Genomic DNA, 27,852 nt, shown 5'->3' with positions numbered 1-27,852 from the left:
AATTAGTGACATCATATTAATAAATTAGTGACATCATTAGTCATTTTATTGATACTATAAATAAACAGAATCGAGCTGATGTCAGAATAAAACATTTTAGAAAATATTCTAAAATGTTTAGGTCCTGTAGGACCTAAAAACACACGTGAAGCTCAAACACTTTAAACTTTAATTTTTCTGTTTTTTTAAAAATTAAGCATTGAATTATTGATGTCACCTCACAAATCCAGGAGGTGTTTGAATAGAGTAAAACCCTGAGAACCCTGAAGAACGCCTGATGGACTAAAGGTTATTTAAAGTCTGAGTTCCATCAGCAGAACTCTGGTTTAGATCCAGTTAAAGCTGGTTATTGGGTTCTGTCCTGTTCTCCTGTGTTCTGCTGTAGAATGGAATCAGAGGAAAACAACAGTTTGACCTCCAGAGGACCAGAGGTGAGTGACGTTCCACCAAAACAAGAACCTGGAAAACATTCTGGAGTTAAACAGTAGAAGTTTAATGAGATGAACCAACGAAGAAACGTTGTTTCTGTCGATTCTATAAAGAAGAACATTAGAAACAGAGTTTATCGCCTTTCATTTTATTATTCTGTTTCATAAAACAGTGAAGAGAGAAAACTAAAGTTTTTTCCTTTAACAGATCCTCATTTGGAAATCATTCATTCATTCGTTATCTTTATGTATTTATTTATGTGATGGATTTCTCTGTTTCAGTCTCTCTGATAGAAGACGAGTCGCCCCCTGCTGGCTGGAGGCAGAAACAATAAAGTGAACCACAAACTGCTTTATGATGTCATCAGGTGGAGCTCGGAGGAGACAGGTGAGAAGTTGGAAAGGTGGAATGATGAGGAGCGGAAACGTCGGCTTAGATCATAGCGAAGCTCAACCACTGCAGGAGGACAGAAGGGCAGTGAGTACAGGTGTAGTTCAGGTGTGTTTCAGATGTAGTTCAAGTGTTTCAGGTGTAGTTCAGGTGTAGTTTGGGTGTTTCAGGTGTAGTTCAGGTATGTTTCAGGTGTAGTTCAGGTATTTCTGGTGTAGTTCAGGTGTGTTTCAGACTCACTTGGTTGATGTCGAGCTCGATGGATCCGCTGTCGTGAGCGTCGACCTTCTTGAAGATTCCTGCAGAGGAACACACGATTTCAAGGAACTAAAAATATGATTTAAAACATCTTTGAAGTATCACAAAACTGTGAACAGTAGTAATCCACGAGTATTTAAAAATACAATGAATACAAATACTAAAGTGTTTAACTGGATATAAAGTAGTATAAAGTATCTCCAACAGTAATGTCAATAATCTGATAATATTTCACTCAGAGGAACAAACAAAAGGAGTTTTACTTGGAGAGGTACTTTTACTCTTTTACTCTGCTGATGTGGTATTTTTACTCTGCTGTAGTGGTACTTTTACTCACTGAACATCATCTCCAGCCTCATCAGGCAGCCGACGAAGTTATCGAAGTCAATTGTCATGTCAGGATCTGAGTATCGAGCCACCAGCAGCTGGTAGATGGTGTTGTTCAGGGTGAAACCTGCAGTGGGAGCAGCTAACGTTAGCAACTGAGGAGGTAACAGAGCTAATAATCAGCAATAACTAACTAAGTGGCTAACTTTAGCCAATGAGGAGTGATGGGAGCTAACAACCTGCATTATGCTAATTTTAGCCACCGAGGAGCCAACAACCTGCAATATGCTAAAGTTAGCCACTGAGGAGTGAACATCCTGCAATATGCAATATGCTAACATTAGCAACTGAGGAGCCAACACAGCTAATATCCAGTGATATTCTAATGTTACTTAATAAGGAGCTAACAGAGCTAACAGTCATCGGTATGTTAATGGTTACTTAATAAGGCGCTAACAGAGCTAACAGTCATCAGTGTGTTAATGTTACGTAATAAGGCACTAACAGAGCTAACAGTCATCAATATGTTAATGTTACTAAATAAGGCGCTAACAGAGCTAACAATCATCAACATGCTAATTTTAGTTAATAAGGCGCTTACAGTCATCAGTGTGTTAATGTTACTTAATAAGGCGCTAACAGAGCTAACAATCATCAACATGCTAATGTTACTTAATAAGGCGCTAACAGAGCTAACAATCATCAACATGCTAATTTTACTTAATAAGGCACTAACAGAGCTAACAGTCATCAGTGTGTTAATGTTACTTAATAAGGCGCTAACAGAGCTAATAGTCATCAGTATGTTAATGTTACTTAATAAGGTGCTAACAGAGCTAACAATCATTAACATGCTAATTTTACTTAATAAGGCGCTAACAGAGCTAACAATCATCAGTGTGTTAATGTTACTTAATAAGGCGCTAACAGAGCTAACAGTCATCGGTGTGTTAATGTTACTTAATAAGGTGCTAACAGAGCTAATAGTCATCAGTATGTTAATGTTACTTAATAAGGCGTTAACAGAGCTAACAATCATCAACATGCTAATGTTACTTAATAAGGCGCTAACAGTCATCAATATGTTAATGTTACTAAATAAGGCGCTAACAGAGCTAACAATCATCAACATGCTAATTTTAGTTAATAAGGCGCTTACAGTCATCAGTGTGTTAATGTTACTTAATAAGGCGCTAACAGAGCTAACAATCATCAACATGCTAATGTTACTTAATAAGGCGCTAACAGAGCTAACAATCATCAACATGCTAATTTTACTTAATAAGGCACTAACAGAGCTAACAGTCATCAGTGTGTTAATGTTACTTAATAAGGCGCTAACAGAGCTAATAGTCATCAGTATGTTAATGTTACTTAATAAGGTGCTAACAGAGCTAACAATCATTAACATGCTAATTTTACTTAATAAGGCGCTAACAGAGCTAACAATCATCAGTGTGTTAATGTTACTTAATAAGGCGCTAACAGAGCTAACAGTCATCGGTGTGTTAATGTTACTTAATAAGGTGCTAACAGAGCTAATAGTCATCAGTATGTTAATGTTACTTAATAAGGCGTTAACAGAGCTAACAATCATCAACATGCTAATGTTACTTAATAAGGCGCTAACAGTCATCAGTGTGTTAATGTTACTTAATAAGGCGCTAACAGAGCTAACAGTCATCAGTATGTTAATGTTACTTAATAAGGCGCTAACAGAGCTAACAATCATCAACATGCTAATGTTACTTAATAAGGCGCTAACAGAGCTAACAATCATCAACATGCTAATGTTACTTAATAAGGTGCTAACAGAGCTAACAGTCATCAGTATGTTAATGTTACTTAACAAGGCACTAACAGAGCTAAGTCATCAGTATGTTAATGTTAGCACTGATGTGGAGACTTGTTTAGAAAATATAGTTTATAGAAAAATTATGAACAATGAAAATGTTTCCAGATTAATCAACTTTAACATGTTCTGATGCCGTGATGCTAAAGCTATTAAGGGATAAATCCTAACAGTTCATCTGGAGTCACAATAAAACAGTTTAACTGACTTTATATCTGACAAACCTTTAATTAGTTCTTCATAAAACACAATAGAAACGTTTCTGTGATGTTTGTGCATTTGGTGGTTCTCCAGGACGGTCCATGTAGCTTCTGATGCTAACATGCTAACGAACGCAGCAGGACGTACCGTCTGACAGTAACATCGGACAGCAGAAACAGAACATTAGTACCGAGACAACACAAGAAAGACTGCAGGACGAGAAGAAGAAGAAGAAAAAGAAGAAGGAGAAGATGTTAGGTTGATTCACTGTTTACCATCAGAGATCCTCCAGTTTGTTCACTAGAGTCACTACTGAGGAGGAAACATGGAGATAGAAAAACATCTACAAGACAAGGAGATCAGAGGAGCTTCAGGAGAAACTAGCTGGAGGTTCTGGAAGACGTTTGGTTTCTCCTGAAGGTCCTACCATTACTAGGACCTGGATGACCAACCAGAAGATCTGAAAGGTCTCAGAACATGAAGAACCAGAACCGACCTGCATCTTTGAAGGCAACTCTCATCTCTGGAGTGCTCATGGTGCCCGAGTTGTCCGAGTCATTCTTCTTATAGATAGACTGCACACAGGAGAGATCTCACATTTACACAGAGTCCCTGAACTCACCACGGCAGGTAAACACCAAACAACACGGAGAAGAAACAACAAAAAAACAAGACTCAAGACAACAATGAGACACAAAACGGACACAAAAAAACAAGACACAAAACGAGACACAAAACAACAACGAGACACAAAACAACAACGAGACACAAAACAACAACGAGACACAAAACAAAAACGAGACACAAAACAACAACAACAAGACACAAAATAACAACAACGGGACACATCCTGGTGCAGAGGGACCTACCAGGTATCTCTGAACCTTCTTCCACAGCGTAGCAAACTCTCCGAGGCCGAGCTTCCCGTTGCCGCTGTCCTGTTGAAGGTTAAGGATGACATCACTGCTGCTCAGAGGTCACGTGACCTCAGGTGGTTTCCTGTTTTTATCATTGATGTCTTTAAGACACTAAGACCTCCATGAATCCATCCAGCATCTGACGGTAGAGATCTGAACCCTGTGGATCTGATTCTGGACTAATGTTGTCTTCTGTCCTTCTGTAGAGGTTCTCAGTCATCAGGTCCTGGGGATGGTAGGATCCTACAATCTCCTTACCCTGTAGATGTTTGTCTGTCTCCATGTTTCCTCTCCAGATCTTTAAACATAAAGAACCTCAGAGTCAAGGATACGTCCATGAGGTTCACCATGGTCCTGCAGGTCTCCGAGCTGAAACCATCCGTCTTGATGTCGGTTCCTGAACAGAAGAACAGAGAAGAACTCAGAGTCCAACCTGCTGCTGCTCTATGGAATCTGCTGAAGCTTCTGCTCACGTTTGGCCACAATCTTGTTCATGATGGTCTTCAGCTCCACCGCAGAGATCTCCATGTCCTAAAAGACACAAGGAGCCAATCAAAGGAAGGCACACCTGGACACACAGCCAATAAGAAGAAGGCACACCTGGACACACAGCCAATCAGACAGGATGTGATGTCACAGCTGCTGAAACTTACGTCTCCGGCCAGTTTGGAAAAAAGTCCTCTGAATCCTGCGTCCACCTCGTCATCCGACACCACCTCCTGCAGTCACCATGGCAACCATCAGATTGTTAATGAGGTCACTGGTTTGTGTGACATCACAGTAGAAACAGCTGATATGGAAGCTCAGAAAGGCCCAAAGAACTGGATTTTTTTACCTTAAATAAGTTTTAAACTCTGACAATTCTTCCCTGAATATTTACTAAAAGTCTTTTCTTCAGACTCTGACTAAACGTTTTTATGCTTCATGGATTTTGACATTTTTGGATCAAAGATTTTAAATAAACAGATTTCAGTTGTGAATTCATTGGAACTGTGAAATAAATTCAGGAAAAAAATCACAAAACATCAAAGAGCCCAAATTCTGCTCTTCTCCAGGTGTATAAATGTAGTTTTGCTTTATTGATCAAAAACACTCCAATGATCCATCATCTGTTTACGCTCCTCCTCCTGAATGCTCCCCTCCTATGCTAACATTAGCCACTGAGGAGATAACAACCAGCAATATGCTAATGTTAGCCACTGAGGAGAAAAATACCAGCAATATGCTAATGTTAGCCACTGAGGAGAAAAATACCAGCAATATGCTAATGTTAGCCACTGAGGAGCTAACAACCTGCAATATGCTAACGTTACCCACCGAGGAGCTAACAACCAGCAATATGCTAACGTTAGCCACTGAGGAGCTAACAACCTGAAATATGCTAACATTAGCCACTAAGGAGTTAACAACCAGCAATATGCTAACGTTAGCCACTGAGGAGCTAACACCCTGAAATATGCTAATGTGAGCCACTGAGGAGCTAACAACCTGCAATCTGCTAAAGCTAGGAACTTGCAATATGCTAATGCAGCACGAAGAAGCCAGTCTGCTCTGATTGGTCGACCAAAGTCAGGTGGATTCTTCTGTCCAATCAGGAGACGGTCTGTCAGTCATGTGATCAGAGACACATTAGAACGTTCTATCCAATCAGGAGACAGTCTGGAGACACATGGGAACCTTCTGTCCAATCAGGAGACGGTCTGGAGAACACATTAGAACCATAATAAGCTGCAGGTTTTACTCACGTCGTCCAGCTCAGCGTTAACCGGGTCGTCACAGGGTCTGACAGAACCGAGACACAAAACATGTTGAGGTTCTCAGCAGAACAGCTCAGTGAAACAGAACCACAGAGCGGGTCCAGGTCTTACTGGGTCTCGGACTGCTTCTCGGAGAACACCCGGATGCAAAAGTCCCCGTTGAGGTGCGGCTCGAAGGTGGACGGGACAATCAGGTACTCTCCGGGTGGCAGCTCGAAGCGGCTGCTCACCTCCCGCAAGTTGATGAAGGTCTCGGACCGGGCCGTCTGGGCGTGGGTCAGGAAGAAGTTTTTATCCAGGTGCACCTCCCGCTGCCCGTGGAACTGCAGGGCGACAGCCAATCAGGACAGCTCTTAGTGACAGAGTGGACCAATCAGCAGCATGTTACATTACATCACTTCCTGCTCAGATCTCAGCCTGAAGAAGGAAATTAACAGAAAACCTGAAACCAAAGAAAAGAAAAAACGTCTGAAGTGATTTAAGTCTGGTCCAACGTGTTAAAAGTCTGTAGCGCCTCCAGCAGGTCAGAGGATGAACTCCGTCTTATTCAGGGCCTTCTGTTCTGGGTTCTACGTTACTCACCTGTTTTGGAACCTGAAATACAAAGAAGAGAAGAATAAATGAGTGAGGACATAAATCTGTGGCTAAATCTGTGACTTTAACCCTCTGAACCACAAAACCTGACAGAGTATCATCACTGAAACACCCCAGGTTCAACTTTTAGACGGTCCTTGAACGCATCAGATGGTTCAGTTGGAAACTTTAACAAATCTGAGCTGAAAAATCTATTGATTCTGCACAAAGCAGGCAGTTGGAGATCCATCCAGCATGGTGAAACAGAGTAGAGAAGAGACATGGAGATAGAACATCTACAGGATGAGGACATAAAATCACTACAGATAGACAAAAAATGAGAAAAACAAAATAGAAAACAACAAAAATGTGACACACGATAGAAACACGACAGAATGACACGAGACACAAAACAACAAAACTAAGACACAAAACGACAAAACTAAACCACAAAACAACAAAAATGAGACACAAAACAACAAAACTAAGACAGAACGACAAAACTAAGACACAAAACAACAAAAATGAGACACAAAACAGCAAAACTAAGGCACAAAACAAAACTAAGACATAACAAAAATGAGACACAAAACAACAAAAATGAGAGACAAAACGACAAAAATAAGACAAAAAACAAAAAACTAAGACACAAAACTACAAAAATGAGATACAAAACAACAAAAATGAGACACAAAACAACAAAACTAAGACACAAAAAGACAAAACTAACACAAAACAAAAATGAGACAGAAAACAACAAAACTAAGACACAAAACAACAAAAGTAAGACAAAAAACAAAAATGAGACACACGATAGAACACGACAGAATGACACACAAGACACAAAACAATAAAAATGAAGAGACAAAACAACAAAACTAAGACACAAAACAACAAAAATGAGACATAAAATAACAAAACTAAGACACAAAACAACAAAAATGAGACATAAAATGACAAAACTAGGACACAAAACAACAAAATTAAGAAACAAAATGACAAAACTAAGACAAAACAATAAAACTAAGGTACAAAACGACAAAACTAAGACACAATACAACAAAACTAAGGCACAAAACGACAAAACTAAGACACAAAACAACAAATATGAGACACAAAATGACAAAACTAAGAAACAAAACAACAAAACTGAAACACAAAACGACCACAAAAATGCATGCCTAAACCTTCAGGAGAAACCAATGTTTCTAGAAACGTCTTCCAGAACCTCCAGCTGGATTCCCCTGAAGCTCCAACCATCACCAGGACCTGATGACTGAGAACCTCCTGAGGAGACAACATGAGCTCCAGTAGATTAAAGTGATTCTGATGAAACATTAGTTTGAAGCTCAGGTTTGGTTCATTTTCCAACAGCTGTGGACACCTCTAGAAGTTGTTTTAAACAGTTTTGTGGTTCAGAAGATTAAAGTCCCTCAAGCCTTGATCTGATCTTCAGCTCTGACCTCGTAGATGGCGAACCCGACCGTGTGCATGTCTTCACCCTGTTTGCGGAGCTTCCTGCGGTTCTTCTGGATCAGACCGACCAGGAAGGTGCAGCCCGCATCCCCATCGTTCGGGTCGTCGTCCTCCTCCTCCAGCTTGATCACAAACTGAGGGTTCATCCAGAACGTGTCTGCAGAGAACAAATAGGAACATCTTCACATGTGCAGCTCAACAAACCCTCACAGGACCTTCGCAGAACCTCCTGGGTCGGCCTGGATCAGGACCGAGGTAGGCAGCTTCAGATCCATAATCATCTTCATTTTCCAGGTGTGGTGACTGCCACCATCAGGAAGAAAACACACACTACCACCTGCTGCTGAGAGACGACTGGTCAGTCAGGATGGTCAAGGGTCAACCAGGAACCATCAGAAAGCAGGTCTGGATGAATGAGAAGCTGCTGGAACACAGCTGTCAGTGTCCATATGGTTCGAGAGGATCCATGAAGAAGGAAGTTGTTCCTCTAGAAGCAGAACCTTAAAGTGTCCATGTGATCAGTGGAAACTGATCACATGGACAAAGAAAAGGTTCTGGTGGAAAGTTCTGTGGTCAGATGAACCAAAAACTGAAGGTGAGGCCTTTAACCCTAAGAACACCAAATCTATCACCAAGCATGATGGTGGCAGTATCATGCTCTGTGGAACTGGAGCTTTCCACAAAGGAAATGGAAAAATGAAGGAGGAGAATCACCTCCACGTTCTTCAGGAAAACCTAAAACCATCAGCAGAAGGTTGATCTTGGACACAGCTGGATGTTTCAACCAGACAATGAGCTCAAAGGCAAATCAGACGAGGTAAAGAAATAATTCCATCAGGTTAGAATGAAGGTTCTAGACTGGTCTCCCCAGGGTTCTGACTTAGACCCATCAAGAACCTTAAGAATCAAGTCAGAAAGACCACAAATGTAGTGGAACGGGACTAGAATTGGTGCCGTTTCACTACATTTGTTGTCTTTCTGTCTCAGACTTGAGTCAGGTAAACTGATAGTATAATGATACTTCCCCCAGGCTTGATGGTAGGTATAGAGACCAGAGGAGTCAAAGATAATCCAGAAGAATGAAACCAGAAGTAACAAACTGAGGAGGAAACAGACAAATTAACCCAAATATTAACATTTCTGATCCAGCAGATTCTGTCATATTTCCAGAACCTTTAATAAATCTATGAAAGAACCAAAATCCATGATTGTTGTTGTTACAGATTCATATTTCAATGGTTCCACCATACATACGGGTTCTAGGAGTCACTGGAGATTCAGACTGATGATAAACGTGGACTTACAGTGGATATAATGATAGTTCTACTGCATTTACAGTGTTCTATAGTGTTGATAGTATACTGAGTACTAACGGTAGTACTAATGGTAGTACTACAGTAAGTAGTACTACGGTAGTACTACAGTAGTATTATACTAACACGGGTGGTTCCTGCAGCCTCCAGCGGTGGATCCTTTCCTCCAGCTGCCGTCAAACTTACTGACGCTCCAGTGTTTCACCGAGTCATCCTCAATGGCATCTGGAGTCAAAGTACAAACCTCGATACGGGAGTAGTGGCGCTGGAATTCACTGAAGGACATCCTGGAGACACACAGGTTAGAGACAGACAGGTTAGAGACAGACAGGTCAGAGACAGACAGGTTAGAGACAGACAGGTCAGAAACAGACACACAGGTTAGAGACAGACAGGTCAGAGACAGACGGGTCAGAGACAGACACACAGGTTAGAGACAGACAGGTTAGAGACAGACTGTTAGAGACAGACTGTTAGAGACAGACAGGTCAGAGACAGACACACAGGTTAGAGACAGACAGGTTAGAGACAGAAAGACTGTTAGAGACAGACAGGTCAGAGACAGACAGATTCTTGGGTCTCATCCTACCAGAACTCTCCATCCTCAGCGTTAGCATGAGGACATTCTCCTTGAACGTGGTTCCACTCAGATGACCTGCAACGGAACCACAGATCAGATTTAGACTGCTAAAACATCCTCCAGAACGTCTCAGTGAACGTTTTGTTGAAGAAGAGTTCTGGAAGGTTCTGATTCTGTTTTAAACCCTCAGAACTCAACCCTAACCCAGTAGGTTCCTTCTTCAGGATTAAACTCAGAACAGAACCATGTTTCCTGATCTCAGGTTCTAAGCCCAGGTCCTGCTGGTGTCGGTTTTGTTACCCGTCGCTCCAGGCTCCAGTCCACTCCACCTGGCCCCAGGGGTTCCTCATCCTCACCAGCTTCTCCATCCGGCCTCGGTAGTTCACCTGCAGACAGAACAAGGCAGAACCTTTCATTCTGCTGTTGGTTCTCATCGGCTATCTCATCACCTGTCTCCGTACCTCCACGGCGCCGGTCAGCGAGTAGGCGTGTCCTTTCACCAGCTTCTGACGGGTCACGGCCTCGGAGTCAGCGGCGCTCGTAATCTAAAACGACACGGAACCAACTCATCAGCTTCATCTCCAAACTGGACCTTTAGTTCTGCTCCTTGTTTCCTGCAACTCCTAAAGCTCATGAAGCTCCTAAAGCTCATGAAGCTTCTAAAACTCCTGTAGCTCCTGAAGCTCCTAAAACTCATGAAGCTCCTCAAACTTATGAAGCTCCTGAAGCTCCTCAAACACCTAATACTCCTAAAGCTCCTGAAGCTCATCAAGCTCATGAAGCTCCTGAAGCTCCTGAAGCTCACGGCACCAGACCCAGAACCAGCATGTCGGTGGTTTATTTTTCCGCCACTCACGTCGATGGAGCAGCCCATCAGAGCTCCAGCCTCCAGAGCCTTCTTGATGATCTGGAACAGGTTGGGTGGAGGTCGGCTCAGGTCGTAGTTCTCGGCGATTCCTCCCGTGAAGTCCTCGAAGCCCTCGGTGGTGGATCCTCCAGACAGAGCCTCATAGCATCCGTTGACCCTGAGCACAAAGAATCGTTAGAACCTCCCTTTCCTCAGCGCTAAATCCGGTTCCTGTCCCTGTTCTTCACCTGGGACTGCAGGTTTAACAAAGTTTGTTAAAGTCAGGAGACCAAAAAAACCAGAGGAACCTTCCACCGTCCTCTGACAGCCACTGAACCGAGGAGGTTCTTACTTGGCGTAGGCCTTCTCCAGCAGGGCGCTCCAGAACTCCCGGCCCTCCGCCGAGTGGACGAACATCAGTTCTCCGTCTTTAACCGGCAGCCGGTCATCGATCACCACGTCCACCCACTCGCCAAACTGCCAGAACTACAGACAGACAGGGTTTAGGGGTCAACCAGATCCTGAACCAGACCTCCTCACTGACCCTTCAGAAACCAGTTGAGTCCTTACTTCCAGTAACTTTAGTTTATTTAATGAAGCAAAGTTTTACCTTCAGACTACGCATGTTATCAGAGATCAGGTGGGAACGTCCCAAACGTCACTCAAGACTACAGTTAAAGCAGAGAGCATTGTGGAAGTTTAGCAGCAACGGGCACCATGACAATGACTTCTGAGGAGGTTCATGACCTCCAACCAGAACTCCAAAGTGTTCATGACAACTTGAAAATTGTCCAAATCAATTTTAAAAAATGTCAAAAGTGAATCTTTTGTAATTGTGGTTCATCTTTAACTCGTTCAGGACAGTTTGAATCCTTCAGAACAGCTTTTGTTATATCCTTTTCGATCATTTTGTTCCATTTTTGAATCATTTTGTTCCATTTTTGAATCATTTTGTTCCATTTTTGAGTCATTTTTGGATCATTTTGTTCCATTTTTGAGTCATTTGGATAATTTTTGAGTCCTTTTGTTCCATTGTTGAGTCATTTGTTCCATTTTGGAGTCATCTGTTCCATTTTTGAGTCATCTGTTCCATTTTTGAGTCATTTTGGATAATTTTTGAGTCCTTTTCTTCATTTTTGAGTAATTTTTAATGAAGTTTCTACCATTTCTGAGTCATTTTGTTCCATTTTGAGTCATTTTGTTCAATTTTTGAGTCATTTGGATAATTTTTGAGTCCTTTTGTTCCATTGTTGAGTCATTTGTTCCATTTTTGAGTCATCTGTTCCATTTTTGAGTCATCTGTTACATTTTTGAGTCATTTTGGATAATTTTTGAGTCCTTTTCTTCCTTTTTGAGTAATTTTTAATCAAGTTTCTACCATTTCTGAATCGGTTACGCCAATCGGAGGTCACCAAAATTAGTGTGGCATCGGTGTGTAACTTTGCCAAAACCATGTCGGACTCCGTAGTTTTTCCCTGATCTGACCAGCGATGATATGTTTAGCCGTATGACATCGTTTCGCCGCTGGGTGTCTACGTGGTGCACTGCAAACGACGTTGGCTTTATAGAGCTCTTTCTGGGGAAAACCTGGTCTGATCAGGAGAGACGGCATCCATCCCACTTTGGCTGGTGCAACTCTCATATCTAGAAATATGGCTGATTTTATTAGAACTCCTAAAGCATGACAACCCAGAGTTCAGACCAGGATGCAGAGTTGTAGTCTTCCACACCTCTCTGCAGTTTCCTCTCAGCTGTCACCCTCCAGTAATTCAGTTAGCTTTATTGAGACTGTGTCTGTCCCCCGACCACCAAAATTCAATAAATTAAGCAATTCAAAAATAAACAAAAGACACAGTAACCATAAAAATCTAATTAAAATTAATACCACTATTTCAACTGAGCGAAGAAACAGGAAAATTAAATATTAGATCTCTCTCCTCTAAATCTCTGTTAGTAAATGATTTGACAACTGATAACCAGATTGATTTGTTCTGTTTGACTGAAACCTGGTTGCAGCAGGAAGAATATGTTAGTCTAAATGAATCAACTCCTACTAGTCATACTAACTGTCATGTTCCTCGAATCACAGGCCGAGGAGGAGGAGTGGCAGCAATTTACCTCTCTAGCTTAAAAATGAACCAGAGACCTAAACCTAGTTACAGTTCATTTGAAAATCTCACTCTCAGTCTCTCTCATCCAGATTTAAAAGCTCAGAAACCAGTTTTATTTGTTGTTGTATATCGTCCTCCTGCTCCTTACTCTGAGTTTTTATCTCAATTCTCAGACTTTTTATCTGATTTAGTGCTCAGCTCAGATAAAGTCATTATTGTGGGTGACTTCAACATTCATGTTGACGTGGACAGTGACAGCCTTACAACTGCTTTTAATTCAATATTAGACTCAATTGGGTTTTCTCAACATGTAAATAAACCAACTCATAGTTTTAATCATACCCTTGACCTCGTTCTGACTTATGGTATAGAAATCAAACAGTTAACAGTATTTCCCCAGAACCCTCTTCTTTCTGACCATTTTATGATAACATTTCAATTTACAACAATAGATTGTATAGGAGTTAAGAATAAATATCATTACAGTAGATGTCTGTCTGACAATTCGGTGACTAAATTTAAGGAAATAATACCCTCTCTATTTAGTCCAGCACCACTTACTGATATAATGGAAGGGAAATATTATAATTTTACCCCCACAGAAGTGGATTATATTGTTAATAATGCTGCAGCCTCACTGCGTACAACACTTGATAGTGTTGCACCTTCAGCACTGTAGCCAGGCTGACAAAGAGTCAGAGCTCTGTTGAACCTTGTATTCCTTTAGCTTTGAGCAGTAACAACTTCATGAGCTTCTTTACAAATAAAATTATTATGATTAGAGAAAAAATTTATCTGGCCCTTCCTGCAAATGTCACAGATGTATCATCAAGTACAGATACTTTAGAATTGGCTGTAAGACCAGATGGATATTTAGAATTTTTCACTCCCATACATTGCTCTGAACTAATTTCAATAGTTTCTACATCCAAACCATCAACATGTCTTTTAGATCCTATCCCAACTAGACTGTTCAAGGAGGCTTTACCTTTAATTATTTCCTCAATGTTAGATCTGATTAATCTCTCTCTAGTAACAGGCTATGTACCACAGGCTTTTAAGGTTGCTATAATCAAACCTTTACTTAAAAAGCCCACTCTAGATCCAGATGTTTTAGTCAACTATAGACCAATTTCCAACCTCCCATTTCTCTCCAAAATTCTGGAAAGAACAGTTGCAAATCAATTATGTGAACATTTACAAAGGAATAGCTTGTTTGAAGAGTTACAGTCAGGCTTCAGAGTGCATCATAGCACAGAAACAGCTCTGGTGAAAGTTACTAATGACCTTCTCATAGCGTCAGATAATGGACTGGTCTCTATACTTATTTTATTGGACCTTAGTGCAGCATTCGATACAATCGACCACAAATTTTTATTACAGCGACTAGAACATTCTATTGGCATTAAAGGGACAGCACTGGACTGGTTTAAATCCTACTTATCAGACAGGTTCCAGTTTGTGCATGTCAACAATGACTCTTCTGAGCATTCTAGGGTTAATCATGGAGTTCCTCAGGGTTCTGTCTTAGGACCAATACTGTCCATATTATACATGCTTCCCTTAGGCAATATTATTAGGAAGCACTGTATTAATTTCCATTGCTATGCTGACGACAATCAATTGTATTTATCTATGAAGCCAAATGAAACTAATCAGCTAGCTAGACTGCAAGATTGTCTTAAGGACATAAAGACCTGGATGACCTATAATTCCTTACTACTAAATTCAGACAAGACTGAAGTCATTGTATTTGGCCCCAAACATCTTAGAGAATTGCTTTCAAAGCATATAGTTACTCTGGATGGCATTACATTGGCCTCCAGTACTACTGTGAGGAACCTCGATGTTATCTTTGACCAGGACATGTCCTTTAACTCGCACATTAAACAAATCTGTAGGACTTCCTTTTTCCATCTGAGAAATATTTTGAAAATCAGGAACATCCTGTCTCAGAGTGATGCAGAAAAACTAGTCCATGCATTTGTTACTTCTAGGCTTGACTACTGTAATTCCTTATTATCAGGTTGTCCCAATAGCTCTCTGAAACATCTACAGCTGATCCAAAATGCTGCAGCCAGAGTACTGACGGGAGTCAGCAAGAGAGATCATATTTCTCCTATATTGGTTTCTCTTCATTGGCTTCCTGTTAAATCTAGAATAGAATTCAAAATCCTTCTTCTGACATATAAAGCTCTTAACAACCAATCTCCATCATATCTTAAAGACCTGATAGTACCATATTATCCTAGCAGAACTCTTCGCTCTCAGACTGCAGGCTTACTTGTTGTTCCTAGAATCTCTAAAAGTAGAATGGGAGGCAGAGCCTTCAGTTATCAGGCGCCTCTCCTGTGGAACCAGCTCCCAGTTTGGGTTCGGGAGGCGGACACCCTCTCTATTTTTAAGACCAGGCTTAAAACCTTCCTCTTTGACAAAGCTTATAGTTAGGGCTGACTGGGGGACCCTGACGGGGTGAGCTGGTGTCTTCATTGCACAACTGACTTCCCCTCTTGACGTCCCTTTAGTTTGCCCCTAGTTATGCTGCTATAGGCCTAGGCTGCTGGGGAACCTCTCTTGATGCACTGAGCCCTTCTCTAACTACCTATGTATTTACTATATATACCATTATTGCATTACATTCACTCTGTTTCTTTCTGTGTCCTTTCTCCGAGTGTCCCTGGTCCTAGAGCTGGATGCTGGATGCTTCAGATGTGTGGCTGTGTTTTATGGTCCTTGTGTTCCACCCCCCACCTCTCTATCTCTACCTCTACCCCTCTACCTCTACCCCTCTACCTCTTCCCCTCTACCTCTATCCCTCTATCTGTATCCCTCTATCTCTACCCCTCCATCTCTATCCCTCTACCTCTTCCCCTCTACCTCCATCCCTCTATCTCTACCTCTCTACCTCTTCTGTCCCTCTCAACCCGCCCGGCCAGCAGGCAGATGGGTCCCCCCACATTAGAGCCGGGTTCTGCTCGAGGTTTTTTTCCCTGTTAAAAGGGTGTTTTCCTTGCCACTGTCGCCTTTTGGCTTGCTCTGGGGGTCAGGCATATGGGTTCTGTAAAGCGTCTCGAGACAATTTGACTGTAATTGGCACTATATAAATAAAATTGAATTGAATTGAAAATTGAATTTTGTTCCATTTTGAGTCATTTTGTTCCATTTTTGAGTCATTTTTTTCATTTTGAGTCATTTATTCCGTTTTAAGTCATTTATTCCATTTTGAGTTTTTTGGATCATTTTTCAGTATATTTGGGATAAATCTTGGGTATTTTGGGGAATTCTAGTCATTTGGGGATGCTTTCAAGGAAACTTGGAAACGTAGGAGGTATTTTTTTTTTTGGTAAATTTCTGGTTCATTTTGAACAATCTTCCAGTTATTGTGGACACTTTTTGGTAATGTTGCTTTATTTTTAACTCATTTTCAGACGTGTAGAATATTTGTGGACAGTTTTGTGGCATTTTAGTGAATTTTCGAGTCATTTTTGACCACTTTAATGTGTTTTAGTTAAATTTCAGAAAGGGTTCACATATTCTGGACATATTTAGAGTCATTATGGGTAGATTTTGAGAAAATCTGGATAAATTAGAGGTATTTTGTTAATTTTTTTTGGCTCATTGTGGACAAACACAACAGAAACATGTCCAAGGAACCAAAGACTGTTTCTAGGACTCTAAACTGTTCACACTAGGACACATCCCATAATAGTATAAAGTCCATTAAAAAGTGACAAATCTGGACCCACCTCTGTGGACGTCAAGGACCTGGAATGTTCTAAGTGAGACTAAACTTAAAGACTGGAAGCAGGAAAGGAGAACGTCCTCTGGAGAAGTTCTAGAGTAGACCTACCAACAACTGTAGAAAGTTCTAGAGTAGACCTACCGACAACTGGAGAAAGTTCTAGAGCAGACCTACCGACAAGTGTAGAAAGTTCTAGAGCAGACCCACCGACAACTGGAGAAAGTTCTAGAGTAGACCTACAGACAACTGGAGAAAGTTCTAGAGTAGATCTACTGACAATTGTAGAAAGTTCTAGAGTGGACCTACCCACAACTGGACAGTTGTGGGTAGGTCTACTCTAGAACTTTCTACAGGGGACGTTCTCCTCTATGGACTTCAAGGACCTGGAACTCTGAAGGTAGAACTCCGATCTTTAAAGAAGTTACTGGAGATGAAGAACCTGGTTCTGAGGAAGTTCTGGTAGAACTCTGATTCTAAATAAAGTTACAGCAGGTTAAAGCCCTTGGGTACCTGGAAGTGAAAGATGCCGGCGTAGTCGTCACCAAAGCCCTGGTCGGTGGGAACGACTCGGGCCATTACATATTCATTCATGGTCAGAGAGGCGATGGCCGCCAACAGCCAGCAGTCACCTGGAAACACAGAGTGTCAGTACTGCCCCCTACAGGCCACAGAGAAGAAGACCACACCTACAAACCTCAAAGAAAACCATCACATTTGGTCTTCTGATAGATTTCTGCAATCGTCTGTGTTTCATTTCAGTTGTTTTGCTTCACATTTTGGTTATTTTTCATGTGTTTTGTGGTTATTTTAACCTATATTTATTAGTTTTGTGTGACATTTTGGTCTTTTGCAGTTGGTTTGTTCCATTTGGACTGAATAAAGGCTGTGTAGTGTCATCAGAAGGGGGCGCTGTGATAAAGCAGAAGAAGCTGGAAACAGCCTGCTGGTGGCTTCAACGTTTCACTCTGAGAAGTTTTACTGGAATTCCAGAAGTTTGCTTTTAGTTTTGTTGTTAAACTTCCACTAAAGTGAAACTTTAAAATGCAGATAAAAATACAAACTGGACAGACACAAAGACACGAGGACACAAAGACACAAGGACACAAAGACAGGAGGACAAAAAGACACAAGGACACGAAGACACAAAGACAGGAGTACACAAAGACACGAGCACACAGATATGAGGACACAGAGACACAGAGACATGGGGACACAGAGACACGAGGACACAAAGACGAACAGCTGATCAGGACCAACTCCAGAGAACCCTGAAGGTTGTTTTTGTTTGTTGTTTAAAGAAAAGCTGAACCCTCAGACTGTTGGCTTCATGTCGGCTCTGATGAAGAAACAGAAAAGAATTAAAACCAAGAACCACAGAACCGACCACAGACAGGAGCTCCCACTCTGAGGAAAATCCTTGACTCACAGACACCATCAGAGGAAGCAGCTGCAGCCTGGATTAACTGGTTCTATGAGGACCGGCTCCTGTGAGGGTCAGAACCAGGACCATAACCAGGACCAGGACAGGACAGAACCAGGACCAGGACCAGAACCAGGACCAGGACAGAACCAGGATCGCTCTGTATTGATTTAATGTAAGAATGCAGCCCGGTTCTAAGAGAATCCTTCAGTTCTTCCAGAACCTTTAGATCCATATCAGCCTTTTTGAACCAAACACCGAGAACCTTCACAGTTTGATGAGCTGCTGTAGAAATGGAACCAAACATTAAAGTTTAAAGGTTCTATAGAGCAGCAGAACCAGAACCGTATATGATCAAATTATTTACAGTCTGAATAAAAGGTTCTCTAGAGCAGCAGAACCAGAATCATAGATAATCAAAGTATTTACAGTCTGAATCAAAGGTTCTCTAGAGCAGCAGAACCAGAACCGTAGATAATCAAAGTATTTACAGTCTGAATAACAGGTTCTCTAGAGCAGCAAAACCAGAACCGTAGATAATAACAGTATTTACAGTCTGAATAAAAGGTTCTCTAGAGCAGCAGAACCAGAACCGTAGATAATAACAGTATTTACAGTCTGAATAAAAGGTTCTCCAGAGCAGCACAACCAGAACCGTAGATAAAAACAGTATTTACAGTCTGAATAAAAGGTTCTATAGAGCAGCAGAACCAGAACTGTAGATAATAACAGTATTTACAGTCTGGATCAAAGGTTCTGATGCTTTAAATTCTGACATTATTCTTTATCTTCGTTGTTTTGGTGCCGAATGATTTTAAATGTGGGACAGAGTTCTCCATTCTGGATCAGAAAGACTAAAGAACCTTCATAGAACATCAGAGAACTTTCAGAGAGCACCAGGGACGATCCCTGATGCTCTCTGATGGTAAATGGTAAAATGGTCTGTATTTATATAGCACTTTACTATACCTGTAATGATACCCAAAGTGCTTTACATTATACATCACATTCACCCATTCACACACTGATGGCACAAGCTGCCATGCAAGGCGACCCACGACCCATCAGGAGCAATCAGGGCATGACATGAGCTCTCCAGGCCAGGGATCGAACCGGTAACCCTTACAAGACGGCCACTCTACCCACTGAGCCATGCCACCCCCTGGTTCCCTGAGCATTCTGTGTTTTCCATCTGCGGTCTACTGAAGGTCCTCACAGAGGCAGGAAGACCAGGGTGTGTGTCTGAGGGTGTGTCCTGATTGGTCCACGGCTCTCTCTCTCTCTGATGTTTGTGTCTCGCCCAACAATAGCTGCCAGGCGGCTTCCTGCCTCTCAGTCAATCAGGGCTCAGCGTGGCAAGCACCCTCTAATTACAGCAAATCCTGGTTCAGCTGCTTCACATTAACGTGTTTAGAAACCACAACAACTGGAGAACACACAGAACCAGGACACAAACAGAACCAGAACAAGAGGACAGAACCAGAACTAGAGGACAGAACCAGAACACAAACAGAACCAGAAGCAGAACCAGAGGACAGAACCAGAACCTTCATAGTTCTTCTGTCCTCATGAGTTTAAACTGCAGTGAGTCATCAGAACCAGAACCAGAGAATAGAACCAGAACCTTCATAGTTCTTCTGTCTCCATGACTTTAAACTGCAGTGAGTCATCAGAACCAGAACCACAACCTGACCCAGTATGGAGATGAAGCTGTTCCTCTGATAGACTCACCTGAGGTTTTTACCTGTTGGGCTTCTGGGTTATTAAACACTAGTTTAATGGTTCTAGAGGAATCACAGGGGAACATTCCTGCTGATCAGCTGACGTGTCTGCACACGAGTAGCAGCTACGAGGCATTTGAGGACAGCACTGTAAAACACCGTGAGGGCAGCTGCAGTAGAACAACACTCCTGTTCATCACCACAAACGCTTCTTTCTTTAGAACGTGGAACCTTTAAGGTCACAAATATACAGGTTCTACTGTTAGTTCACCTCAAACACATGAATTCAGAATCATTTTCAAAAATATGCAAAATAAAAAGAAGAAGACGGTGGTGCCTTCAGGGACAGACTGACACGGTGGTGCCTTCAGGGACAGACTGACACGGTGGTGGTGTGTTCAGGGACAGACTGACACAGTGGCGGTGTGTTCAGGGACAGACTGACACAGTGGCAGTGTGTCAGGGACAGATTGACAGGGTGGTGCGTTCAGGGACAGATTGACAGGGTGGTGCGTTCAGGGACAGACTGACATGTGATGGTGGTGCGTTCAAGGACAGGAGGAAACACTCACCCAGAGCTCCCTGGCAGATGTCTGTCCTGGTGGCTCCTCCCAGGATGAACTCTGGGTTGGAGACGAGTTCCTGGTGAGGAGATCAGAATGTCACAAATAGACAAACATAGAGGTTCTTCACTGAGTTCCAGGAGCTCAGAACCACAGAGAACCACGTTTACATTTATAGAGGTTCTGTTTGGTTCAGAGTGGAACTTTCGCTTCTGCAAACACGTTCTCAAACATCCAGCAGCATCTAGAACATCTAGAACCAGCCGATGAACATCTAGAACATCTAGAACCAGCAGATGAACATATAGAACCAGCAGGCAGAACTGAAACACATAGAACGGAACCAGCAGAACTGAAACATGTGGAACATTAGACTGGTTCCACCCTGAAGCTGGTCTCTGGGTTTTTCCAGGAAGCTCTGATGACTCATCTCTGACTCACTGAGTCACTCATTAAATTCCTAAAATCACTCAGATCTTCTAACATAAACAACGGTTCTCCTCCTCGGTTACTCTGGATCTCTGTTGGCTCGTTTCAGAACATGTTTGTTGTTGACTTTCTGTGCAGAACTGTGGTTTAGAACCTGTTTCAGAAATAAAGTGACGGGATGTAAACAGATCCTGCAGCTCTGAAACTTCTTCTGTGACGTTACTGAGATACAGAACAGAACAGAACAGAACCAAACAGAACAGAACAAAACAGAACAGAACCAAACAGAACAGAACAGAACCAAACAGAACAGAACCATACAGAACAGAACAGAACGGAACAGAACCAAACAGAATAGAACAGAACAGAACCAGATTTTAGTGCATTAAACACAGATTTTCTTTAATGAAGCTTCAGAGAGAATAAATCTGAAATATTTTCTGTAATGTTCTCTGATCAGTTGCAGACATAAACCGACTGATTTCTGGACTCTGGTTCCTTTATTCTATTTTCTAGAACTGATTTCTGGACTTGGGTTCCTTTATTCTATTTTCTAGAACTGATTTCGGGATTCTGGTTCCTTTATTCTCTCTAGAACTGATTTCTGGACTCTGGTTCTTTTACTCTCTAGAACTAATTTCTGGACTCTAGTTCTTTTATTCTCTAGAACTGATTTCTGGACACTGGTTCTTTTATTCTCTAGACCTGATTTCTGGACTCTGGTTCTTTTACTCTCTAGAACTAATTTCTGGCTACCGACAAGTGTAGAAAGTTCTAGAGCAGACCCACCGACAACTGGAGAAAGTTCTAGAGTAGACCTACAGACAACTGGAGAAAGTTCTAGAGTAGATCTACTGACAATTGTAGAAAGTTCTAGAGTGGACCTACCCACAACTGGACAGTTGTGGGTAGGTCTACTCTAGAACTTTCTACAGGGGACGTTCTCCTCTATGGACTTCAAGGACCTGGAACTCTGAAGGTAGAACTCCGATCTTTAAAGAAGTTACTGGAGATGAAGAACCTGGTTCTGAGGAAGTTCTGGTAGAACTCTGATTCTAAATAAAGTTACAGCAGGTTAAAGCCCTTGGGTACCTGGAAGTGAAAGATGCCGGCGTAGTCGTCACCAAAGCCCTGGTCGGTGGGAACGACTCGGGCCATTACATATTCATTCATGGTCAGAGAGGCGATGGCCGCCAACAGCCAGCAGTCACCTGGAAACACAGAGTGTCAGTACTGCCCCCTACAGGCCACAGAGAAGAAGACCACACCTACAAACCTCAAAGAAAACCATCACATTTGGTCTTCTGATAGATTTCTGCAATCGTCTGTGTTTCATTTCAGTTGTTTTGCTTCACATTTTGGTTATTTTTCATGTGTTTTGTGGTTATTTTAACCTATATTTATTAGTTTTGTGTGACATTTTGGTCTTTTGCAGTTGGTTTGTTCCATTTGGACTGAATAAAGGCTGTGTAGTGTCATCAGAAGGGGGCGCTGTGATAAAGCAGAAGAAGCTGGAAACAGCCTGCTGGTGGCTTCAACGTTTCACTCTGAGAAGTTTTACTGGAATTCCAGAAGTTTGCTTTTAGTTTTGTTGTTAAACTTCCACTAAAGTGAAACTTTAAAATGCAGATAAAAATACAAACTGGACAGACACAAAGACACGAGGACACAAAGACACAAGGACACAAAGACAGGAGGACAAAAAGACACAAGGACACGAAGACACAAAGACAGGAGTACACAAAGACACGAGCACACAGATATGAGGACACAGAGACACAGAGACATGGGGACACAGAGACACGAGGACACAAAGACGAACAGCTGATCAGGACCAACTCCAGAGAACCCTGAAGGTTGTTTTTGTTTGTTGTTTAAAGAAAAGCTGAACCCTCAGACTGTTGGCTTCATGTCGGCTCTGATGAAGAAACAGAAAAGAATTAAAACCAAGAACCACAGAACCGACCACAGACAGGAGCTCCCACTCTGAGGAAAATCCTTGACTCACAGACACCATCAGAGGAAGCAGCTGCAGCCTGGATTAACTGGTTCTATGAGGACCGGCTCCTGTGAGGGTCAGAACCAGGACCATAACCAGGACCAGGACAGGACAGAACCAGGACCAGGACCAGAACCAGGACCAGGACAGAACCAGGATCGCTCTGTATTGATTTAATGTAAGAATGCAGCCCGGTTCTAAGAGAATCCTTCAGTTCTTCCAGAACCTTTAGATCCATATCAGCCTTTTTGAACCAAACACCGAGAACCTTCACAGTTTGATGAGCTGCTGTAGAAATGGAACCAAACATTAAAGTTTAAAGGTTCTATAGAGCAGCAGAACCAGAACCGTATATGATCAAATTATTTACAGTCTGAATAAAAGGTTCTCTAGAGCAGCAGAACCAGAATCATAGATAATCAAAGTATTTACAGTCTGAATCAAAGGTTCTCTAGAGCAGCAGAACCAGAACCGTAGATAATCAAAGTATTTACAGTCTGAATAACAGGTTCTCTAGAGCAGCAAAACCAGAACCGTAGATAATAACAGTATTTACAGTCTGAATAAAAGGTTCTCTAGAGCAGCAGAACCAGAACCGTAGATAATAACAGTATTTACAGTCTGAATAAAAGGTTCTCCAGAGCAGCACAACCAGAACCGTAGATAAAAACAGTATTTACAGTCTGAATAAAAGGTTCTATAGAGCAGCAGAACCAGAACTGTAGATAATAACAGTATTTACAGTCTGGATCAAAGGTTCTGATGCTTTAAATTCTGACATTATTCTTTATCTTCGTTGTTTTGGTGCCGAATGATTTTAAATGTGGGACAGAGTTCTCCATTCTGGATCAGAAAGACTAAAGAACCTTCATAGAACATCAGAGAACTTTCAGAGAGCACCAGGGACGATCCCTGATGCTCTCTGATGGTAAATGGTAAAATGGTCTGTATTTATATAGCACTTTACTATACCTGTAATGATACCCAAAGTGCTTTACATTATACATCACATTCACCCATTCACACACTGATGGCACAAGCTGCCATGCAAGGCGACCCACGACCCATCAGGAGCAATCAGGGCATGACATGAGCTCTCCAGGCCAGGGATCGAACCGGTAACCCTTACAAGACGGCCACTCTACCCACTGAGCCATGCCACCCCCTGGTTCCCTGAGCATTCTGTGTTTTCCATCTGCGGTCTACTGAAGGTCCTCACAGAGGCAGGAAGACCAGGGTGTGTGTCTGAGGGTGTGTCCTGATTGGTCCACGGCTCTCTCTCTCTCTGATGTTTGTGTCTCGCCCAACAATAGCTGCCAGGCGGCTTCCTGCCTCTCAGTCAATCAGGGCTCAGCGTGGCAAGCACCCTCTAATTACAGCAAATCCTGGTTCAGCTGCTTCACATTAACGTGTTTAGAAACCACAACAACTGGAGAACACACAGAACCAGGACACAAACAGAACCAGAACAAGAGGACAGAACCAGAACTAGAGGACAGAACCAGAACACAAACAGAACCAGAAGCAGAACCAGAGGACAGAACCAGAACCTTCATAGTTCTTCTGTCCTCATGAGTTTAAACTGCAGTGAGTCATCAGAACCAGAACCAGAGAATAGAACCAGAACCTTCATAGTTCTTCTGTCTCCATGACTTTAAACTGCAGTGAGTCATCAGAACCAGAACCACAACCTGACCCAGTATGGAGATGAAGCTGTTCCTCTGATAGACTCACCTGAGGTTTTTACCTGTTGGGCTTCTGGGTTATTAAACACTAGTTTAATGGTTCTAGAGGAATCACAGGGGAACATTCCTGCTGATCAGCTGACGTGTCTGCACACGAGTAGCAGCTACGAGGCATTTGAGGACAGCACTGTAAAACACCGTGAGGGCAGCTGCAGTAGAACAACACTCCTGTTCATCACCACAAACGCTTCTTTCTTTAGAACGTGGAACCTTTAAGGTCACAAATATACAGGTTCTACTGTTAGTTCACCTCAAACACATGAATTCAGAATCATTTTCAAAAATATGCAAAATAAAAAGAAGAAGACGGTGGTGCCTTCAGGGACAGACTGACACGGTGGTGCCTTCAGGGACAGACTGACACGGTGGTGGTGTGTTCAGGGACAGACTGACACAGTGGCGGTGTGTTCAGGGACAGACTGACACAGTGGCAGTGTGTCAGGGACAGATTGACAGGGTGGTGCGTTCAGGGACAGATTGACAGGGTGGTGCGTTCAGGGACAGACTGACATGTGATGGTGGTGCGTTCAAGGACAGGAGGAAACACTCACCCAGAGCTCCCTGGCAGATGTCTGTCCTGGTGGCTCCTCCCAGGATGAACTCTGGGTTGGAGACGAGTTCCTGGTGAGGAGATCAGAATGTCACAAATAGACAAACATAGAGGTTCTTCACTGAGTTCCAGGAGCTCAGAACCACAGAGAACCACGTTTACATTTATAGAGGTTCTGTTTGGTTCAGAGTGGAACTTTCGCTTCTGCAAACACGTTCTCAAACATCCAGCAGCATCTAGAACATCTAGAACCAGCCGATGAACATCTAGAACATCTAGAACCAGCAGATGAACATATAGAACCAGCAGGCAGAACTGAAACACATAGAACGGAACCAGCAGAACTGAAACATGTGGAACATTAGACTGGTTCCACCCTGAAGCTGGTCTCTGGGTTTTTCCAGGAAGCTCTGATGACTCATCTCTGACTCACTGAGTCACTCATTAAATTCCTAAAATCACTCAGATCTTCTAACATAAACAACGGTTCTCCTCCTCGGTTACTCTGGATCTCTGTTGGCTCGTTTCAGAACATGTTTGTTGTTGACTTTCTGTGCAGAACTGTGGTTTAGAACCTGTTTCAGAAATAAAGTGACGGGATGTAAACAGATCCTGCAGCTCTGAAACTTCTTCTGTGACGTTACTGAGATACAGAACAGAACAGAACAGAACCAAACAGAACAGAACAAAACAGAACAGAACCAAACAGAACAGAACAGAACCAAACAGAACAGAACCATACAGAACAGAACAGAACGGAACAGAACCAAACAGAATAGAACAGAACAGAACCAGATTTTAGTGCATTAAACACAGATTTTCTTTAATGAAGCTTCAGAGAGAATAAATCTGAAATATTTTCTGTAATGTTCTCTGATCAGTTGCAGACATAAACCGACTGATTTCTGGACTCTGGTTCCTTTATTCTATTTTCTAGAACTGATTTCTGGACTTGGGTTCCTTTATTCTATTTTCTAGAACTGATTTCGGGATTCTGGTTCCTTTATTCTCTCTAGAACTGATTTCTGGACTCTGGTTCTTTTACTCTCTAGAACTAATTTCTGGACTCTAGTTCTTTTATTTTCTAGAACTGATTTCGGGATTCTGGTTCCTTTATTCTCTCTAGAACTGATTTCTGGACTCTGGTTCTTTTACTCTCTAGAACTAATTTCTGGACTCTAGTTCTTTTATTCTCTAGAACTGATTTCTGGACACTGGTTCTTTTATTCTCTAGACCTGATTTCTGGACTCTGGTTCTTTTACTCTCTAGAACTAATTTCTGGACTCTGGTTCTTTTATTCTCTAGAACTGATTTCTGGACTCTGGTTCTTTTATTCTCTAGAACTGATTTCTGGACTCTGGTTCCATTACTCTCTAGAACTGATTTCTGAACTCTGGTTCTTTTATTCTCTAGAACTGATTTCTGGACTCTGGTTCTTTTATTCTCTAGAACTGATTTCTGGACTCTGGTTCCATTACTCTCTAGAACTGATTTCTGAACTCTGGTTCTTTTACTCTCTAGAACTTAAACTGGGTCTTTCTGGACCAAACCAACAGTAAAACTTTTCTCCTGTAATGAGGAACTTTGCATATTTAAGAGATGCAGATGAAACCGGATCGGGGGAACCTGGATCTGGATGTAAACCTTTTCTGACTGGACTCTGGTTCTACTCCAGGTCCAGTATTTTCCAGCTTCTCTGCAGGTACTCTACCCCCAACCCCTCCTCCACCGGACTAAACTCCCTCCACGGTCCCCGGTGTTCGGTCCGGGCTCGGTTCTTACCGTGGGCCTCTTCCAGGTGACTCCCCGGACCTTGTAGGAGCTGCGGCCCAGCTCGTTGAAGCCCAGGGACTCGGGCGCTGCGGGGAACGTCGGGTCGCAGAAGAGCCTCCCGGAGGAGCGACTCTGAGCCCGCAGCGCCGCGAAGTCCTGGTTTAGGTAACGGACTGCGTTGGAGTTGGTGCCGAATCCGGCGGCCAGAGCGCGTTTCTTGGCCAGAGTGGACGCCACGCCCGACATGATGGAGACCAGAGAGGTTCTGAGAACTCCGCAGATTCTTCTGAAAACTTTCCTCTCCGAGATTAGAGCCGCCGCCCCGCCGGAGGAGGAGCTCTGTGGGCGGCCAGAGGCGGCGCGTCGGGACGCAGAGGAACGGATCCAAAACGAGTCCAGATGTTCTCAGAACCCAACAGCAGAACTGAGCTCTGGGGGTTCTGTTAGGATCAGTCTGGTCCAGGTCTGTTTTCACAGTTAAAGTCGCAGATTCTCTGAAACAGGAAGCAGGAAAAATACACAGAAACAAAGTTCGTGATTTACAGAGTCTACTGACCGAGACATGAAAATATCCAGAATAAAAACTAACATTGAAATATCCAGAGTAAAAACATACATTAAAATATCCAGAATAAAAAATAACATTATAATATCCAGAATAAAAACATTAAAGTCCAGGGATAAAACCAGTACATGTGATCAGAACTCAGCAAACTACAACCAGTAATTAAATGTCTTTTCATCGCTACTACACTGTAAAGAATATAAATAAATCTGGAATTTTTGCTTTAAGTGTTCAGATTTTGTCTGCAATGAATAAAACTCTCAGTGGAATTAAAACAGATTAGACTGAATTTACACATCTGTAAAATAAAACA

The 27,852-nt window shown here is 42.3% G+C and overlaps 1 protein-coding gene across 1 annotated transcript; it reads right to left on the bottom strand.

Annotated features, from left to right (window-relative positions):
• Positions 1 to 561: 561 nt before the first annotated feature.
• On the bottom strand, positions 562 to 27,288 carry LOC111568895 (calpain-2 catalytic subunit-like). Its single transcript, XM_023270764.3, has 21 exons — positions 26,984 to 27,288; positions 25,202 to 25,271; positions 21,999 to 22,117; positions 11,273 to 11,406; positions 10,930 to 11,098; positions 10,535 to 10,618; positions 10,374 to 10,459; positions 10,083 to 10,148; positions 9,620 to 9,780; positions 8,168 to 8,337; positions 6,714 to 6,725; positions 6,243 to 6,454; positions 6,120 to 6,156; positions 5,028 to 5,093; positions 4,848 to 4,905; positions 4,707 to 4,771; positions 4,327 to 4,395; positions 3,954 to 4,032; positions 1,415 to 1,531; positions 1,060 to 1,118; positions 562 to 885 (listed from the first exon to the last, which is right to left on the bottom strand). The coding sequence occupies exons 1-21, from the start codon at positions 27,218 to 27,220 to the stop codon at positions 862 to 864; spliced, it is 2,094 nt and encodes a 697-aa protein (XP_023126532.1). The 5' UTR covers positions 27,221 to 27,288; the 3' UTR covers positions 562 to 861.
• Between the last annotated feature and the right edge of the window lie 564 nt (positions 27,289 to 27,852).

The sequence above is a fragment of the Amphiprion ocellaris genome, chromosome 4 (assembly GCF_022539595.1).
Source record: "Amphiprion ocellaris isolate individual 3 ecotype Okinawa chromosome 4, ASM2253959v1, whole genome shotgun sequence".
In the NCBI taxonomy this organism is placed as follows: Eukaryota; Metazoa; Chordata; class Actinopteri; family Pomacentridae; genus Amphiprion; species Amphiprion ocellaris.
This window is presented reverse-complemented; position numbering and strand designations above follow the sequence as displayed.

Excerpts from the sequence above, each read along its gene's own strand:
- LOC111568895 (XM_023270764.3), bottom strand. The coding sequence starts at position 27,220 with ATGTCGGGCGTGGCGTCCACTCTGGCCAAGAAACGCGCTCTGGCCGCC. Across the intron at positions 11,407-21,998 it reads CCGGCATCTTTCACTTCCAG|TTCTGGCAGTTTGGCGAGTG; the intron begins GTACCCAAGGGC and ends GTCTGTCTGTAG. Across the intron at positions 4,033-4,326 it reads AGAAGGTTCAGAGATACCTG|TCTATCTATAAGAAGAATGA; the intron begins GTAGGTCCCTCT and ends TCCTGTGTGCAG.